Source organism: Quercus lobata, chromosome 12 (genome assembly GCF_001633185.2).
Source record: "Quercus lobata isolate SW786 chromosome 12, ValleyOak3.0 Primary Assembly, whole genome shotgun sequence".
NCBI classification, from domain to species: Eukaryota; Viridiplantae; Streptophyta; class Magnoliopsida; order Fagales; family Fagaceae; genus Quercus; species Quercus lobata.
In genome coordinates this window covers 8,597,357-8,616,745 of record NC_044915.1, presented here as the reverse complement: position 1 = coordinate 8,616,745, position 19,389 = coordinate 8,597,357, and the positions used below count along the sequence as shown (strand labels likewise).

Sequence of the window (19,389 nt, the reverse complement as noted above, 5' to 3'; positions counted from 1 at the left end):
CTTCAATAGGAGTAAATCATTTTAATTTCTTAATATTTTTTAAAATCAAATTTTAAGTAGAGTAATAGTTAAACATTAACGAAGTACTACGTAATAACATTTCTTTTTTCTTTCTTTCTTTTTTTTTGCTTCTTTTTATATAATAAAAAAAAGTGAAATTATAGGAGCAAGTTACTATTCATCTAACGAGATAAGCCCTATTTGTGCATGGCCCACCACCCTATCCTAAAATGTCCCAAACTACTCAAACCTATGCGCTAGAAATAAGGTGAACAAAGTGCTTGACCACTAGACCCCACACCGAAGTTATATGATAACACCTTTTTGTTGTTAAGTTTAGGACATATTCTTGAGGGTGCCAAGTGATAGTGCAAACATGAAATGGTTCAAGTTTAAACCCTAGAAAAGACATTGTTATGTGATTGTCCACCTACTAGAAAAAATTCCAAATTGTATTGTATTTTAAAATCCAAATGATATTAGTCATTTGATGGAATAATGTGTTGCATATGTCTTAAAAGAAAATAGAGTAGCAATTTAATTAATTTGAAACTTTGAGGACGCAAAAATAGAGTAACTCTTGGTTTTTTAGACCCCCAATTATATCAGTTAATTAATTCTAAAGCCAAATGATTAATTAAACAAATCATGAATAGCCTTCTATCAAAGTGAAACAACTAATATTCACAAGTAGCCTCCATTAGTCTATTAGTTTTTCTACAAATTACAAAAGATTTCATAAGAGAGTAATTATTTTGAAACTTTGTGCAAAAAGAGGGTAACTCTTTAGGTTTTTAGACCCCAATTATATCAGTTAATTTATTAATTATTAATTAAACAAATCATGAATAGCCTTCTATCAAAGTGAAACAACCAACATTCACTAGTAGACTAATATAGTAGCCTCCATTAGTCTACTAGTTTTTCTACAAGTTACAAAAGATTTCATAAGGATTCTAAGGAGAGTAGGCTTGTAGAATCTTGAAGGTTCTCTTGTGGTCAGAACCCTAACGAAAAAAAAAAAAAAAACACTTTTATCTTCTTTAATTGATGGATTATAAAGAAAATATGTCAAAATAAAACTCTTCCTTGAGTCTTCAACTGCTCGAACTTCAATTTTCTAGATCAAATAACTAACCTTGAAACCAATTTAGTAGACAATCTAGATTCTAACTGTTACAATTGTTCACGGTTTGCCAACCTAAATATATGGACCTAACAATTGCAATCCAACTCTTAGATTAAGCACGTTAGAGTGAGAATTGAGGTGTACCTTTTCTTGAGTGTGTTCCAAATATCATGAGTGGATTTAAGTCCAACAACGATGGACAAAGCTGAAGGTGTAAGAGTAGATTTCATCAAAGTTAGCAGTGCTTGATCTCTATTTAAACAAATTTGATGCTTTGTATTCTTGACTCCATTGAATTTACCTTTGCTATCGAGGATAAACTTACTTGGAGGAGAGTGAGAGCCATCGATATACTCAAATATTGAGAAGGTTTTCAAGATCAAAGTTAACTAGTTCTTCCATAGCAGCTAATTCGTGCTATCAACCTTGATTGACTTAAGTACATATTTCATAAGAGTGCTAACGGGCTTGAGTGGAAGAGTTTGATTATGAAGCAGAATCAATGGTATTCGAAAAATTGGCCACGCTGGCTCTGATACCATGTGAACTTTGAGAGTATTTCAGAGAGATGAATAAAATGCACACCATTCAATTTTACTCAAAATGTTATCTTATGGTTTACAATCATGAAGCACTGTGTATATGCACATAGAACAGAGCCTATAACTGTCACAACAAACTAACTAAACCCAACGGCTGTCTAACAGAATTACACATATTTAGCATGTGATTGATTAAATATAGAGATACAGCATCGTATCAGTTTTACAGTGAATTGGATGAAAGCAAAACGATGTCGTGTCTTACAGTCTCAGGCTTTATGTAATGGCACCATTCACTGACTTAACACAAGCTGGTCAGCTTGTAATCTCAACACATTCTGTACCATCACACATACATTTATCCTCTGACAAATTTATGATCAACTACCTGCTATACTGCGTAATGGAGTTACACGCAAGATGCTAGTCAGTGCAAGTAGTAGTACTTCATTTGTATTTCTTTTTATGAATGTATGAAGTTCGTTACATAGACCAAAGAACAGAACTCTCATATGACTAAGCGCCCACCAGCGAGATCAATACAAACAGCTCCAGAAATTGGTGTTATTACTACCACAAACTTACAAAGATATGCAAATAGAATTTGTAACATCTGAAAGCAGCCGTGAAAAAAAAAAAATGCAACAAAAATTGTCATTTACACGCAAACATCTACATATGGATTTAACCTGAGGTTACATGCCGTTAAGATCTCCATTACTCTTCTTGATTCTTTGAATCGAAAAGGGAACAGGTTTCTTCAAGACGGTCACGTTGATATTGTTCCAAACATCTGGTGTAGTGGGGAGCTGAGCAATTTTCTCGGCAATTTCCATGTCTTCTGGAAGGACTGAACCAAACACTGTGTATGCATTTTTCCACTCTTGGTGGTTTGCAAGGCTTATGAAAAACTCTGGGCCAGAACCAATCCAAGCAACTGAACCCCTTCTTATAATTGGGCATACTTCAGTTGGGATCTTATTGAATGTAATTCCTTGGGGTTCCAGTTTTCCTTGAATCAATGCAAAAGGAGGGCCTAAAGGCGCCTGGGAAAGTCACAAAACAAGGCTGAGTTATAACTATTAAATACTCAAATTATTATAAAAACAGTGTTACCGCAGTCAATACACACAGTAAATCAGAAGAAGCCAAGGAGTGTTTAACAAAAGCTGGTGTTGAGAGAGAGAGAGAGAACATGTATGTGTACATATGGTCTGCACAACACTTCATCCCTTTGGTATGTCCAGAAGCTAACGTGGATCAAAAGTTTCAAAAGGTAAGGAACCTCCACATTTTGTCAAAACACATGAAAAGGACAATAATTGCATCATTGATGTAAACATTAATAGTCAAAAACAGCTAATTTCTGGTGGCTATTTAGTTACCCTATTGGCATTCAAGTTTAAACTTTAAAGCAAGATATTCCCACATGCATGTGTCTCGGCATGGGTGAATTTTTAGAGAGAATTAATTTCAAGTACTATCCTCACTATCCATTGGATGCTCTGAATTTATATGTAGCTATGTTGATGGATTATGCCCTTCTCTCTCTCTCTCTCTCTCTCTCTCTCTCTTGTGATAAATGTGATTGGTGAAGCCCCTTAATTTTGAATTTTATATATAGTAGAATCACACTATGTTGGGGGAGTGGAAAAAAACTTTGAGGCCAAATGACAAATCAAAGTTTTAAAGCTCATGAGAAGCAACTATAGACTCTAGATGAAAGCCTAAATACAAATACCAGTATGACCAAGTTACCATAGGCGAAACTATAGAGCAAAAGTACACAATTAAACCAGAAAGTGGTACACGTGCATTTCCTCCAATTTCCTATCACACTGCGGATGGATAAGTAAAAAGAAAATTAATGAAGCCTCACATTTTTTATGTGGTTTCCTTCTGAATCCCAAGAGAGACCCCGGCTCTCTGCCCGATAAAATTGGCAACCTGCACAATGGCGCAACGTCAACAGCTCAAGAATGTAGGTCACAGAATGCGGGGCACAGTCAGGGAAAAGCTGCACAAAATGAAGTATTGTCATTATGTACTGGAAATATTAGAATGTTACATAAAACCAGAAAACCAAATCAAAACATTTGTAGACCATGAACAAAAGTTTGATATTTACTACAGGAAAGGAGGATATCAACTAATGCAAGCTTGTAAGCTAGTGCACCTAAACTTATCATCTATAGAAAAGATTCTAGCTTCATTGCCAGTTAACTATACCAGTGCTACAGGTCATTATTACCATATAAAAAGCATATGGAGCTTAAAGCTGCAGAGAGCATGAACGCTTACTTTTATATGAAGAGTGCCATATTCTGTTTCGAAGCCCACAATGCCCTACAAGAAAAGACAATAATATAAAACTAAGAGATAAGTTAACCATACCATTAAATGCTGAAAATTCAAAATTGAAAACAGAGAGAGATGACGGAATGATATCATCAATAGCAAATGTACAAAAACATCACAAAAATGATGAGAACCTTCCGATTTCACAGTATGAAAATTATTCACATCAGCAAAAAAGTTATTGTATACCTCTCCTTTTCCAAAGATGAGCCCAGAAGTCCAACTAACTTTCTGCCCCAAATCTTGCCGTTGTGGGGCCAAGGTGTCCTTTTGTTTCTTCAGCCAACACTGAAGCAATTTGAAGTGAATGAAATGAAGTTATAACTCATTTAGTTGAGAAATGTAGTATATTGTTTAATTAGAACTTTATGGGCAACCATGGGATGATAAAATATAAATATCTGGTTAAAATTCACAAAAATCAAACATATTCTGAAATTGTGTCATAACTGTCCACTACCAATCATCAAAAGAAAAGAAAAATAAAATAAAATTCCGGAAGTGCTTTAAAAGGTGAACAATCCAACTAATCTTAGGAATCCCAACAGAATAAGTTACATATAGATGAACTCTTATTATTTCAATAGATCTCTTTGCCAATGAACCATATTATGGAACTCATTAGGCAATTGCATATTGATCATTGAACAACAATCACCAAAGACCACACTTTCCAAATCAAATTTAGCGTGTGAACCTATAAAAACTCAGTAAATACGGAATACGGCTTTACTGGATGGCAACCTTAGTCGTTTCTATTAAGAATGAAAATCTATTACTATTAGAGTTTCCACATTTAAATATACTGCAAGTTACTGAAACCACTTCAGAGTTCACGCATATTCCTCATTTTCGAATAAATTGTTTCAGCATTCCAAAGATTCACAAACAAACAAGCAATTCACCAGAATAACCAAATCACATACCAAACATATTAAACCAAAATTACACAAAAAAATTATAGAGATCCAAGAACCAAATTACACTCACCTCTCCGAATTTCGATCCGCAAGCCTCCCGATTTCCACAAAAGACCCAGGAATCACACAAACACGGCCCATCATTGCCACTACACATAGCCTTACAAGCCTTGCAACACTCCTCAGAGGAATTGAACTTGAAGTCCGAACCCCACTTCACAGCATTACCCCAAAGCTCCATATTCTCAATCCCTCTACAACAAGCTCCATTCTCTTCCCCTGCAATAGCATCCTCTTCAAGAAATTCCAAAGGCTCAACATGAATAGAGTAGTACTCCCTACTTGGTGTGAGAAACACAGAGAGGAATAAGTAGACCAGAGCACAGGAACTCAGAACCACCAAGAGGAGGATCAGAGAGGTGTTGCAGGAGGACTCTGAGTCATTTGGCTTGCGACCCATTTGAGATTTGGGGGAGAAGAGTAAAACCCAGAAAGGGATTTGGAGTCTTTGGATTGTGGGGAGAGAATCGGGCGTTGAGATCTGGATGGAGTTGACTGTGGAAAACAGAGCAGGTTGGGTTTTGCGTATAGAACAGTGACTTCTTTTAATACTTCGTAATTAAGGACGAAGAATCTTAGAAAGAAAAGTGTATGAATCAATGAATGATCATGGAGAGTGGAGCAGCTGAGTGGGTCAACGATTTTCACAGACGTTTGTGTTTCCTTCTTTAGCAGCCTTTGACTGGACAGTGAAAATGATAATGTTCTAATTCTAAAGCTTTACCAATAAAAATTTCGGGGGAAATTACTTTTCAAACAAATTAAATCCTAAAAATTTTAAAAATAATTTTCTTAAATCTCTTCTTTTTTTTTTTTTAAGAAGAAAATCTCATCCATTTAAATGGGTGTCGTGTTTAGGATTTACAATTAGTATGGATTGAGGTTGAGGGTTTGATTTTACTTACCTTTTCAAATTTCAAACTTTAATTTATTAATAATAGGATTTAATATCTTACACTTATATACTTACATCCTAAATGATAAGTGTGGGGCCCAACAATTCGTGGACCAGGCCCATTTGCCCTTAGAGAGTCCGAGGGCCCAATCCGAGGAGAACTGTGGCCCAAGCTCCATGACGCAGAGCACAGACCAATTTTGGGAGGCAGCCGAGGACAGTCTAGTCCTCGGCAGGCCCATAATCCGCCCAGAATAAAGGGATAAATTCGTAAGGAAATCCAAAATACCTTGGGGCGATTACCCTAAATACCCTTCTGATAAGGCCCAATGCCTGACAGAACCGTACTCTGCAGCTTTATCAAGTCATCCCCAACAATTCCGGGATTAGACTGATGGGACCAATGTCAGTATTTGTAAAGACTGACCCTACACGTGGACGAAGGACATCGAATGCACGCTAGTATAAAAGGAGAAGTAAGTGAATCTAGTAAGGGAAAAGAGGAAAAAGAAAGACTTCATGAATAAGATCGCCGGAACGATCCATGCACAGAACGGAGAAGGTCCTCCGTTGGACAGCCGGAAAGGATCACAAGGGTCCTCGGATCAAGTCCGAGGAGCCCATTCTCAGAAGTGGCAGCATGGCGGGGCTTTAAACGTTTAGGCCCAGTCCATTTTCCACAGGGACCCTTCTGAAATCCAGACCGGACCATCGCCCCGTGACCAAGTCCAAGCTTTTCAAGCCCACTCTCTACAAATCGTATTGTGAGGGATCTCTCCCGCGTGAACCCAAAAATGTCACTGGGCCGCGCAGGAATCGTGTCCTTACAATAAGCTTAAAAATATAATGTTTCTAAATTTTGATAAAACTATGAGAAATATTTCGATGGTCAGAAAATTCCTAAAAAATGGAAATGCAAATAAGGTGGTATAAACTATAATTTGTTTGGGAGTTCATAAAAGAAATTACTTTGTATACTACTATACTCTTCTCACATAAAAGTAAGTTTCATGTACTTTAAGAAAAATCTCATGTTACGTGAAAAAATGACTTAATACACATAATGCATTGAATGATTTTATGGTATGAAAAAAGCAAAATTTAAACTACAATCGATCCAAAAACTCTACATAAAAAAAGACACCACTTCTGAAAGAATGAAATTAAAGGACATGTTGCTTCTATCTAGCTTATATCCTTATATAAAGAAAAGTTTTCATCATATTAAGAATTAATAAGCAAGCATGAATGAAGTTATTAATAATAAAAAATATTTGCAAAAATGAAACATGCACTAAGTTTAATATCATCAAGAGTCTTGTATCTTAATGATATCATCTCCTTTATAAGGAGAATAAAAATTCAAATCATCACTTTGTCATCGTTCTATGTTCTAAATAAGGACTTATAATAGTTAAAAAAGGATATTCAAACTCTTATTAAACTGTTTGAAACTATTAAGTTATAGAATTTGAATTACCCTAGATTTATGATAGGAGTAACTTTATGCTTGAAATTCAAAAAGATATTAGCTGCACCCAATTTTGCCTTCCAAAAAATGATAAAAAAAAAATAAAAATAAAAAAAATTTAAAGGAGACAAAATAATATATGAAATGTTCGACTCAACTCTCAACTCTCAATTTCTCCAAAATGTCAATCAATAATAAAATTTAAAACAAAATCTATTGAATTTAAAAAAAAAAAATATATATATATATATATATATATATATATATTCTCTTTGCTCTTTCCAACACTTTCTCTACAAAATCAAACATAAGACTGTAATTATTAATTTCATCTTTTTTTTCTCTCCATTATCCCCCCCCCCCCAAATAAAAAAGAAAATTATGTGGTGTTAGTGTTATAAAATTAAAAGATGAATATTAATTGAAGTACATTACCATTATTATTATATTTAAAAATATAACAAATTTCTTTTTCTTAAAAACAGAAAACAAATTTGATAATAAAGTTATTGTGTGGGAGGGAGTAAAAAGTGTAAGGATCATTTTTGGATCCCCAGCCCAAGATATAAATGGATCCAGGCCCAATAATCCCAATACAATGAATTTGTAAAGAGTGGGTTGGAAAACTAAGTTATAACGAATGGGATAATGGTTAGAATGGATTTAAAAGACAATTAAACAGAAGTATACTGGATTAATTAAAGTAGATTCATCCTTAACACAATCCGAGGAGGTCAGTTCTTGTATATACCAATTGAAAATGTTTACAGATACAGTTTGATTGCTATAGAACTTTCCTCTCTCAATTTTCCGATCCCCTCCTCTCATTTATACTACCTCTTTCTTCTCATCTTTACCCTACATGTGGACAGTAGATTGTTAATGTTGATCCTTGTCCAATCAGCACCCTTTTGAAATCTTTGGAGATAGCTGTAAGTAGGGGTGTCCACAGAACCCGTCCACCCACCCAACCCGTCGGACCCGCCCGAACCCGAACCGCCACCACCCGAACCGACCAATCCGACGGTCGGCGACGGGTCGCCACCCACAGAACCCGATCCCTTTGGGTCGGCCAGCGGGTTTCCTCCCCAAAAACCTGAGCCACCCGACTCGACCATAAAATCAACAAAATCCGGTGAGATTGAAAGGCTTTCCGACAAATAGCTACTTGAAATCCACCAGATCCGGCGATATTTTTTATTTTCCGACGAAAATCTACTTGAAATCCACCAGATCCGGCGAGATTCGGTGAGATCTACTCCAGATTCGACAAATCCAGCCAAATATCGGCCAGATCTAGACCGATCCGACGAAATATCGGCACCGACAGCGAAATATCGGAACTGGCGGCGAAACCTGAAACCGAACCGACACCAACCTGAAACCCGACGGACCCGAACTGGATGACCCGACCATTAAAACGGGTTGGTTTCGGTTTCGATTTTTACCCACCAGAAAAATTCGGGTCGGTTTCGGGTCAGGCACAAACCCGACCCGGCCCGACCTGTGGACACCCCTAGCTGTAAGGCTGAAAAACACTATTCAGAGATCATTTTCTCATTAATGCGGCCAGAGAATTAGCTACAAAGCATTCAATGCGGTGGTAACAACTTTCTATTAGATATTTCTGAGCTTCCATCCCTTCTGTACATTTATAATGCACGTCCCTATCAGTGGAATTTCTTGGAAGGTCTCTTTGAACAATAGAATATACATTTGATCTGCACTTTGTTTATTTGAGGAGATAATCCTCCTCGGACCACCTTCCCAACTTTTTCATTTGCAACATACTAAAAGGACTCTGAGCTTAACACCCAAACTACTATTTATTCATCCTCAAACAAACCAACGTCCTCGGCCAAGGCCCAATGCCCAATATATAATTTTGGACCCTTATCCCTACAATAGCCCCTCAAAACCTTAGTTTTTTCCCTCTTATCCAAGGAGTAAAAGTGGGATTTTGATTTTTAAGAGTTAAGACCATTTACTTCTTTGATTTACACGTATGAAAACATTGCTTTATGTGCGCTGTAACTGCTCCTAACGCTTTGGAGCCCGCAATATCTCATTTAATGCTCTAGGCAGCGCTCTGTTCCTCGTATCCAATAGTGAGAGATAAATCCTACAGTTGGCATTTCCCCTTGGAATTTGAGCGGGATAACTCTCACTCAATTCCGCCTTCTATATAAGGCACTTGGGGAAATCATTTTTCTTCGTCTTACAAATCTTCGAGCTCTCAAGAAATCCATAACTCTCAAGCCTTCAAAAGCTTCCCAAATTTCTAAAATCTCCAAGTCTTTTTCTCTGAAAAATTCAAACCTTTAAGATGTACCAGAAGCAACTAACGTACTCATTCTCGTAAGTTTCCTCTTTTCTAGGTTGTTTTCTTCTTGGCCGGTCTCCTCGACTTTCCATCCTTTATTTTCTTTCCTTGAAAACTACATTCTTTTTCTTTTAGCTTAACCCAATAGGTAGATTTAAGCACCTTGTTGACACTTCTACTGGTATAGAGGGTTTCAGGGCCAAGTACCACATTCCTCAGGGAGTAGCCTTACGGTATTATCCCCCAGACTAGATAGACTTTGATAGAGAAGAAGGGGAAGTTGTCATTCCTATGATCGTTTTCATAGAAGGAGGAATGACACTTCCCAGGAATAGGGTGACCCGAGACTATCTAATCAACCACAGGTTGTGCCCCCAACAATGCACTCCTAACCTATTTAGGGTCTTAGGCAGCGTAGATGCTCTCAATAAGCAGATGGGCCTGGGACTCACATGGCACGATATCGTTCACATGTATGAGTGCCACTCACTTGTCGACGCGGGATATTACCTTAAGTCTCGGTCCACCATTGTTAGGCTGGTATCATGCCACCCCAAGTCTAACAAGGGCATGAAGACGACTACATGATCACCTTTAGGGAATGGCATAATGGTCTTCGTTGCCTAACTCGGGAGGGAAAACCAGGTGGGATACCCTAGAGTTGGGTCGATTAGCATGAAATTTAGATCTTTTAGTCTTACTATCTCTTTTTTTTTTCCCCTTCGATAATGGGTTTTAGTAATCTGACTATTATCTACTTCTCAGCTGTTTTTGCAGATAAAAGGCACGTAGCGCCCCGCCTCAACTTAGTCAACATCAACGACCTCAACAAAGTCCTCAAATTCGAGGTGTTTGTAAATGAGATAGGCAGCTGAAGGCGAGGCACCTTATTTTGGACTTCCAGCCCATCTCGAACATTTTCCAGGAAGTGGGTCACGCGATCAGGGTAGGCAACCCTAGACTTCACAGAATAGACGTCTCTATTCCTAAATTTCTAGCCCGAGAGGACGTCGTGCTTACTGGGATTCCTCTTGTCCCTACTCTCCCTGAAGCAGCAGTTCCTAGGGAGGAAACTACCTCTTTACGCCTATCACTCAAGGAGAAGATAGATCAGTTTCACCTCGAAGAAGAGAAGAAGGACTAGGGAGCGTAAGTCATTCCCATATCGGACGCTGAGGACGAATTTGACAAACTCTCAAGTGTTCGTACCCTAGTCCTTGTAGTAGCTCGTCCGGACAGCAGCTTCGAGGAAGAGGAAGACATGGCCTTGAACCTAAGGAGAGGCCTAAAAGATCTTGTTGCTGGGAGGAACAAGGGGTCATCCTCCAGGGAGGTTCTTAAGTCTCAGGTTGCCGACAATCTCCCCCCTCCCCCTCCTCCTCCCACAACCTCACTAAGCCTGATCCCTCTCCCCAATTTGAAGAAGAAGAGGAAGGAGCAGAAATTGGAGAAGGGTGAGGTGGTCCCTCAAAAGGAGGCTAAGTAGCAGAAAACTGTTAAAGATAAATAGGCCTCCTTTGTGGATAGCAGGGAGGACCCCGTTGGGGCCAAGGTGCGCCGACAACAACGCACTTGGGCTCCTCGGTTAGAGTTCGATGGCGCTGCCATCCCATGGGACGCTTTAGTTTAGGAATTCTAGAGAGGGCATTCAGCCTACGTTATTGAAGCCCTAGAGTAGCCTTTTCTCCTCCTAAAAGATATGGAAGCTCTTAGACGCATGAGGCAGCCAGACCTCTTTCTGTCCCTAAAGAGGGACCTTGCCATGGTAAGTTAACCAACAAATCTTTGAATTAAATGCTAAGCTGCGCTTTCATTCTTCCTCTCTCTCTCTCTCTCTCTCTCTCTCTCTCTCTCTCTCTCTCTCTCTCTCTCTCTCTCTCATATATATATATATATATATAGATTCCTTCGTTTTTTTTTTTTTTTTTTTATTATGCAGGTTACTCAGCAAGTTTTTGTGGTTAAGGAGTGGGTCTGGGATGCTCGTAATGAGGCTAGGGTTGAGGCCTATTCCCACGCTAAGACTGAGAAGTCCCTAGGAGCCTTCAAGCAAGAGCAAACGGAGATGGCCACCAAGTTGATTGCCGAGGAGAGGGCGAGAAGAAGTGCTGAGCCTGGTTTGAAGAGCGCGGAGATCCAGGCCGAGGACCAATGCAAGCAGCTTCACATGACTAAGATAGAGTTGGCCACCCAAAGACAGCTGGTCCTAGATCTTAAGGTTGAGTTGTAGAAAGTGAAGGATGCAGCTCGGGTGGCTAAGGAAGCTTCTGAGGCCGCGGAGATTGCATCCTATGAACGTGGGATGTAGGAAATGGAGACTCGGTTGGCAGAAGAGGTGGCAGGAGTATGTAGGGACTACTGCATCAAGACATGGGCAGAAGCGCTCAACTGGGCAGAAGTCCCTGCTGACTCCGAGCTGAGGAGGGCTGTGAACATTTTCTTCTCGGAGGACATCCAAGAAGTTCTAGCGACGCTCCCTCCTCCTACTACTGATCGTTTCCCTCCTCTTTAGCAGCTCTCCACCATCCAAACCTCTTCTCCTGATGTTGAAGTCTCAACAAGGGTTGGGTAAGGAGGTCTAGCCACCGATGAAGGCCAATCACTCTGAGGATGCTCTCACGATTAGGGATGTGGTCTCCAAGGCTAAGGATGCAAAGTCTAAGTCCAAGGCTGGAGATACCCAATTTAAGGCAACTGATCTCAAGGAGGACCCTCATCAAGCAAAGGCATAGTTAAAGTATTTTCTTTTTCATCTTTTTGTACATATATTTTTTGTGTTGTGGTATTTCACCACTATTTTTAATATACTCTCCTTTTGATCAATGAAAAGACTTTACCTTTTGTTTCATGAATCTTTCTTTTTCCTTGTAACCTTTATTCTCTTATTGGTGTTGTTACTGTTCTGTCCCTTAATAGGACTTGGGACTGATAAGATTGCTAACAATAGTAGATTGTTATTACTCATACTTTAACAAAAGCTAATAGTAGTGCATTATTGCTAATTCAAATAAATTAAACAAGTGCCAGCAATAAAGAGAATTATCACATACTTCTACTGAGGGTTAGGCCTTTTGTAAGGAAGGCTGAATTTTATGGAGATGAATAATATATCTTGTAAAAAATAAACAGGACAGACAACCCTTCTTCTGCTCAACACTTATATAAATATCCAAGAACATGAACTTACTTAAAGCCATTGGTTTGAGGGGTTGGGTATAACCTGGGATCTGTTTTGACAGTTAGGAAAATAAATAGGTTGTGTTGATTCACCCAAGGCGTGTGGTCTGAGGAGTCAGACATACCCAAGGTTACGTCCAACACTTGGAAAGATGCCATAGAGTGTCAATTTACCCAAAGCACGTGGTCTGAGGAGTCAGGCATGACTAAGATTCTGTTTAACACTTAAAAATGAGTCATTAAATATTAATTTACCTAAAGCATGTGGTTTGAGAAGCCAGACATGACTAAGGTTCTGTTTAACACTTGGAAATATGTCATAAAGTGTCAATTTACCCAAAGCATGTGGTCTGAGGAGCCAGACATGACTAAGGTTCTATTTAACACTTAGAAAGGAGTCATTAAGTATTAATTTACCTAAAGCATGTGGTCCAAGGAGCCAGGTATGATAAAGGTTCTGTTTAACACTTAGAAAGATGTCATAGAGTGCCAATTTACCCAAAGCATGTGGTCGGAGGAGCCAGGCATGACTAAGGTTTTGTTTAACACTTAGAAAGATGTCATTAAGTATTAATTTACCCAAAGTATATGGTCCGGGAAGTCAAGCATGACTAGGGTTCTGTTTAATATTTAACAAGTAGTAAAACGGATGATATATAATATGATAAACCAGAAATATGGTAAAAACTGCTTTCATTAATAATAATAATACATTCTCAGGTTATTTACATTCCAGGAATGAAGTACAGTATTTTCATCTAGATCTTCCAGAAAATATGCACATATTCCTGCCACTAATGTAATGCAATATGGTCCTTCCCAATTAGGTCTCAATTTTCCCCATGCTAGGTTCTTTGCAGTACCCAAAACCTTTCTTAACATCAAGTCTCCAAGCGCCAGTGGCTTTAACTTCACGTTGGCATCATATCCTTGCTTGAGATTGTGTTGATAATAGGCTAATTGGACTATGATATTTTCTCTTCACTCTTCAATTAAGTCTAGGCTTTTTTCTAGTAGTTCGTTATTGTTGCTTGGAGTGAAAGAACTCGTTCTCAATGTTGGGAATCTAGTCTCTAGAGGGATAATAGTCTTGGCTCCATAAGTCATTGAAAAGGGGGTCTCCCCAGTGGACCTACGAGGTGTAGTCCGGTATGTCCAAAGAATGTGTGGCAACTTTTCTGCCTATTTTCCCTTTGCGTCCTCCAACCTCTTTTTAAGTCCACTCACTGTGACCTTATTGACAGCTTCAACTTGTCCATTCCCCTGTGGATATGTCGGGGTGGAATATCTATTCGTTATGCCCAGGTCATAACAATACCTCTTGATGGCCTTACTATTAAACTGAAGACCTTTGTCTGAGATGAGAGTATGAGGGATTCCAAACTGAGTGACAATATCTTTCTAAACAAATCTCTTGGCATCCACATCCCTGATATTTGCCAACGGTTCAGCTTTAACCCATTTGGTGAATTAATCTGTGCCGACCAACAAATACCTCTTATTCCCTGCTACCTTAGGGAAATGACCTATAATGTCCAAGCCCCATTGAGTGAAAGGCCAAGGGCTAGACAGAGGATTAAGAACTCCTTCTGGTTGATGAATGTTGGGTGTAAATCTTTGGCATTGGTCGCACTTCTTCACATACTCTTGCACTTCCCTCTACATATTTGGCCACCAATAGCCTTGAGTGAGGGCCCTGTGAGACAAAGATCTGCCTCCTGTATGGTTTTCACAAATCCCTTCATGTAATTCTTTTAAGAGTAGCTCAACTGTCTCAGGGTGTATGCATAGCAGATATGGGCTAGAAAAAGATCCCTTGTACAGCTTTTGGTCCTCGAACATCCAAAACCGAGGTGCCTTCCTCCGAACCTTGTCGGCCTCAAACTTACTCTTAGGCAAGAAATATTCCTTAAGGAATAGCACAATAGAGTCCACCTAGCTAGGACCTACCCTTATTTGATGAATATGAACCCCATTTCCTCCTTCCTTAGTAGGTTTACATAGATCTTCCACAATGATCACCCGTGGTAAACTTTGTGTCGAGGAGATTGCCAGCGTGGTAAGAGAATCAGTATGTGTATTTCTACTTCTAGGGATTTGCGACAAATTAAAATACTCAAATCTAGACTGTAAGTGTCTAACCTGGTTCAAATATTCCTGCATTCTGAGATCTCTATCTTCCAACTCTCCTTGAACTTGGCCCACAACCAGCCTTGAATCAGAGAACATTTCCACTGCTTTTCCACCCATTTTCTGAACCATAGTCATCCCTACCAGTAGAGTTTTATACTTAGCTTCATTATTTATGGTCAAGAAGCCCAATCTTAAGGATTTCTCAATTGTTATCCTCTTAGGAGATATCAAAACTAACCCCACTCCAGATCCTCTATGGTTCGCTGCACTATCAACGTATACCTTCCAGGACGAAGGTTCTTGTAAGGAGATTGAACCAACTGATTTTTCATCCATGTTCTACTTCTCCACTCTCTCTTCTAATGGGGTTTCGGTAAACTCAACTACCAGATCGACGAGGACTTGACCCTTGATAGAGGTGCGAGGCATGTACTTGATATCAAAGGCCTTTAGGATTGTACCCCACTTGGCAATCCTCCCAGTGTAATTAGCACTTCGAAGTAGAGATCTAAATGGGAGCTGGGTCAGAATAACAATCGTGTATGATTGGAAATAGTGGGGGAGCTTACATGTGGCATGCACTATTGCCAAAATGGCTTTCTCCAGTGGTAGGTAACGGACCTCAGCCTCGTGTAGTGACTTGCTCACATAATAAACTAGCCTCTACACACCACTATCAACCCGTACCAGCACCAAGCTTACCGCATGGGAAGCCACTGCGATGTAGGCAAACAAAACTTCATCTACCTCGGGTTTGGACATAATGGGTGGCCGAGATAGATACTCCTTCAACTGTTGGAAGGCTAAAACACACTCTTTGGTCCATTCAAATCCCTTCTATTTTTTCAACAACTGGAAGAAAGGTTTACACCTGTTTGTTGACTGAGAGATGAATCGGTTTAGAGCGGCAGTCATCTCTGTTAGCTTCTGGGCCTCTTTGGGATTTCAAGGTGGTTGTAAATTGTTAATTGCTTTAATCTGATCAGGGTTGACTTTGATTCCACGATGTGTAACCATGTACCCCAAGAATTTAACTAACCTTACCCCAAACGAACACTTAGATAAATTGAGCCACAGCTTATGCCTCCTCAAGATCTTAAAGATATTCCCGAGGTCGTTGATGTATTCAAATTCCAACTTACTCTTGAACACCATGTTGTCTATATAAATCACAATGCTCTTCCCCAGCTGTGGCTCAAACATCTTGGTTATCATCCTCTGGTAGATAGCCCCTGCATTTTTTAAGCCAAAGGGCATCACCTTGTAATGGTAATTCCCAATAGGAGTGACAGAAGCTGTTCTCTCCTGATCGTCCAAAGCCAAAAATATCTGGTGGTATCTTTGAAAAGCATCCAAAAAGCTCATCATCGGATGACCTACAGTGGCATTCACTAGCTGGTCTATCCGAGACATAAGGAAAGGGTCTTTTGGGCATACCTTGTTCAGATCTGTGAAGTGCACACATTCCCGCCACTTTCCATTTTTCTTCTTCACAACCACAGTGTTGGCCAGCCATTCAGGGTAGAATACTTCTTTGATAGCCCCAGCTCGCTTAAACTTGTTCACCTCTTCCTTAACAACATCGGAGAGCTCTTTAGATAAGTGCCGAGGTGGTTGCTTTCTAGGGAGGACAGTTGGGTTGACAGTCAAATGATGGTAAATGAAGTCAGGATCTACCCCAAGAGCCTCGTAGGCATTCTAGGCGAACACATCGATATTCCTCCTAAGAAATGCTAACAGCTCTTCCTTCTCCTGAGAAGGCAATTGAGCTCCGACTTGAAAAAACTTCTTCGGATCGCCGTCTATAGCAATTTCCTCCAACCTCTCACACTTTGCTTCTCCCAACACCACATCCGTAGATATGGCTAGAATTCTTGATTGCTATGAGCCCCCCTCAGTAAAGGTCGAGGACTCAGCTGTAGGCTGATGCATACTTGTAGTGATGAGGCACTACCTAGCCATGGATTAACTCCCCACAAGCTCCTTAATCTGGTCCCCTGATGGATACTTCACTTTCAAATGTAGAGTTGCTGAAACGGCCCCCAAGGCATGAAGCCAGGGCCTGGCCACAATGGCTGTGTAGGGAGAGTACGCATCCATCACAATGAAATTCACTTCAACCAAATCTGAACCTGCCTGCACAGGCAACCTAATCTGACCTTTTGGGATGACAACATTCCCATAAAAACTCACCAAAGGTGAATCATAGGCTGTCAGGTCCTTGGGCTTTAAGTTCAGCCCTCGGTACTAGTTAGGGTACATAATCTCTGCACCACTACCTTGGTCTACCATCACCCTCTTTATGTCATACTCTCCTATTTTGAGGGTGACCACCAAAGCATCATCGTGTGGCTAGATGGTTCCCATCTTATCCTCGTCCAAAAAACTCAGCGTCGGTCGAATCTCTATTCTAGCTCTCTTTGACTCAGAATTGGAGCTCTCGGCTGTTAGCCGAGCTACAAGCATTACCCTGGAAGGATGAGAACCAGTCCTCCCAAGCGCAGCAAAGATGACATTAATGGTGCCTAATGAGGGCCTTGAAGAAGTGTTCTCTTGAGCCCCTGACCTTGATTAGTCTCTTTGCCCGTTGGGTCGATACAAAAATTATTGTAACCTTCCTTTCCTAACTAGTTGCTCCAGATGGTTCCACAGAGTTCTACAGTCCTTAGTGGTATGCTCCCGCTCTTGATGGTATTGACAATGAAGGCTCTAATTGCACCTCAAGGGGTTTCTTCCCATTTTTTTTGGCTATTTGAATTATGACTCGTTCTTGATCTTTTCCAAGACTTGATGCACTAGTTCTTGGAACACAGTGTTAACTGCCTGAGGAACTGTAGATCCAGATTGTTCAGCAAAATCCTTTCGGGGTCTGTTATTGTCGTATCGGTCCGACCTAAAATCCCTCTTCTCTTGAGGGATAACCTTACCCTTTCCCTTACCTTGCTGTTGGTCCTTCTCGACCCTTTTATACTTATCAATCCGATCCATGAGCTGGCATACACTAGTAACAGGTTTTCTAATCAAAGACTTCCTCAATCCATGCTCGGCAGGTAGACCGACCTTGAAAGTCCTGATGGCTACGTTGTCAAAGTCACCATCTATCTCATTGAACATCTCCCAATATCTGTCCGAATACATTTTCAAGGTCTCACCCTCTCACATGGACATGGAAAATAGAGAATCTAAGGGCCGAGGAACCCTATTGCACGAAATAAAACGAGACCTGAAAGCTTGGGTAAGTTCCTTAAAAGAATCAACAAAACCCGCCCCCAAGCCATCAAACCACCTCATTGCCACAGGCCCTAAGTTAGATGGGAACACCTTGCACATCAGTGTCTCATTCCTCAAGTGAACAATCATTCTTTGGTTGAAATGACTCACATACTCCATAGGGTCTATTCTACCATTGTAGACGGTGAATGTTGGTTGGTTGAACTGCCAAGGAAGTTTCCCTCCCTCGATTCTGTGCGTGAAAGGTGATTTGGAAATTTGGTTAGGTGCTCTGCTCATCGCGTCATTTCCTACGCCTTTGGAAGACTTGTTCCTGTCTTTGTGCTCATGGTGGTATTCCTCTTCATACGAAAAAGACTCACTAGGAGGAGTCCTTGATCTACGTCTATAACTACCGTCCTCCTCATTGTCAGAAGAGAAGTTAGAATGGGAGGGAGTTTGTCTTCGCCGTTCGTGGTGCAACTTCCTCTTTAAATGATCAATCTCTAATTGCATGTCCTTGGTATTTTTTGCGTGAGAGACATGACTCCACGTTGAGACTAACTTTCACCAGTATGGACGGTATGTACACTTCCTTTCCAGTCCCTTCTACGCTCAAGATTGAGGAAATCATCTTGACGTTGGGACCCCTTGGATTCTCCCTGGTGTGGACCTGATCCCACCATGATTAACCGTTACACTCACTATTCCATGAGTGCTTCCCACAGATAGCGCTAATTCTAAGGACCGTTTTTGGATCCCCAGCCTAAGATATAATGGATCCAAGCCCAATAAGCTCAATACAATGAATTTGTAGATAGTGGGTTGGAAAACTAGGTTATTACGAATAGGATAACAGTTAGAATGGATTTAAAAGACAATTAAACAGAAGTATACTAGATTAATTAAAGTAGATTCGTCATTGACACAATCCGAGGAGGTCAATTCTTGTATATACCAATTGAAAATGTTTACAGATACAATTTGATTGCTACAAACCTTTCCTCTCTCAATTTTCCGATCCCCTCCTCTCATTTATACTACCTCTTTCTTCTCATTTTTACCCTACACGTGGATAGTAGATTGTTAATGTTGATCCTTGTCCTATCAACACCCTTCTGAAGTTTTTGGAGATAGCTGTAAGGCTGAAAAATACTGTTTAGAGATCACT

The 19,389-nt window shown here is 40.0% G+C and overlaps 2 protein-coding genes across 2 annotated transcripts; both read right to left on the bottom strand.

Moving 5' to 3' along the window:
- Window positions 1-2,092: 2,092 nt before the first annotated feature.
- Window positions 2,093-5,783, bottom strand: LOC115972325. Its single transcript, XM_031092581.1, has 5 exons — window positions 5,020-5,783; window positions 4,219-4,317; window positions 3,973-4,017; window positions 3,551-3,688; window positions 2,093-2,717 (listed from the first exon to the last, which is right to left on the bottom strand). Exons 1-5 carry the CDS (start codon window positions 5,407-5,409, stop codon window positions 2,367-2,369), a joined length of 1,023 nt encoding a protein of 340 aa, XP_030948441.1. The 5' UTR covers window positions 5,410-5,783; the 3' UTR covers window positions 2,093-2,366.
- An 11,982-nt stretch (window positions 5,784-17,765) lies between these two features.
- LOC115970183 lies at window positions 17,766-18,734 on the bottom strand. Its single transcript, XM_031089845.1, has 2 exons — window positions 18,232-18,734; window positions 17,766-18,132 (listed from the first exon to the last, which is right to left on the bottom strand). The coding sequence occupies exons 1-2, from the start codon at window positions 18,732-18,734 to the stop codon at window positions 17,766-17,768; spliced, it is 870 nt and encodes a 289-aa protein (XP_030945705.1).
- Between the last annotated feature and the right edge of the window lie 655 nt (window positions 18,735-19,389).

Coding starts and splice junctions, on each gene's coding strand:
- LOC115972325 (XM_031092581.1), bottom strand. CDS start 5,409: ATGGGTCGCAAGCCAAATGACTCAGAGTCCTCCTGCAACACCTCTCTG. Junction 4,318..5,019: donor GCGGATCGAAATTCGGAGAG/GTGAGTGTAATT, acceptor AAATTGCTTCAG/TGTTGGCTGAAGAAACAAAA. Junction 4,018..4,218: donor TCATCTTTGGAAAAGGAGAG/GTATACAATAAC, acceptor CTTTTCTTGTAG/GGCATTGTGGGCTTCGAAAC.
- LOC115970183 (XM_031089845.1), bottom strand. CDS start 18,734: ATGCAATTAGAGATTGATCATTTAAAGAGGAAGTTGCACCACGAACGG. Junction 18,133..18,231: donor GAACTTACCCAAGCTTTCAG/GTCTCGTTTTAT, acceptor GTATTCGGACAG/ATATTGGGAGATGTTCAATG.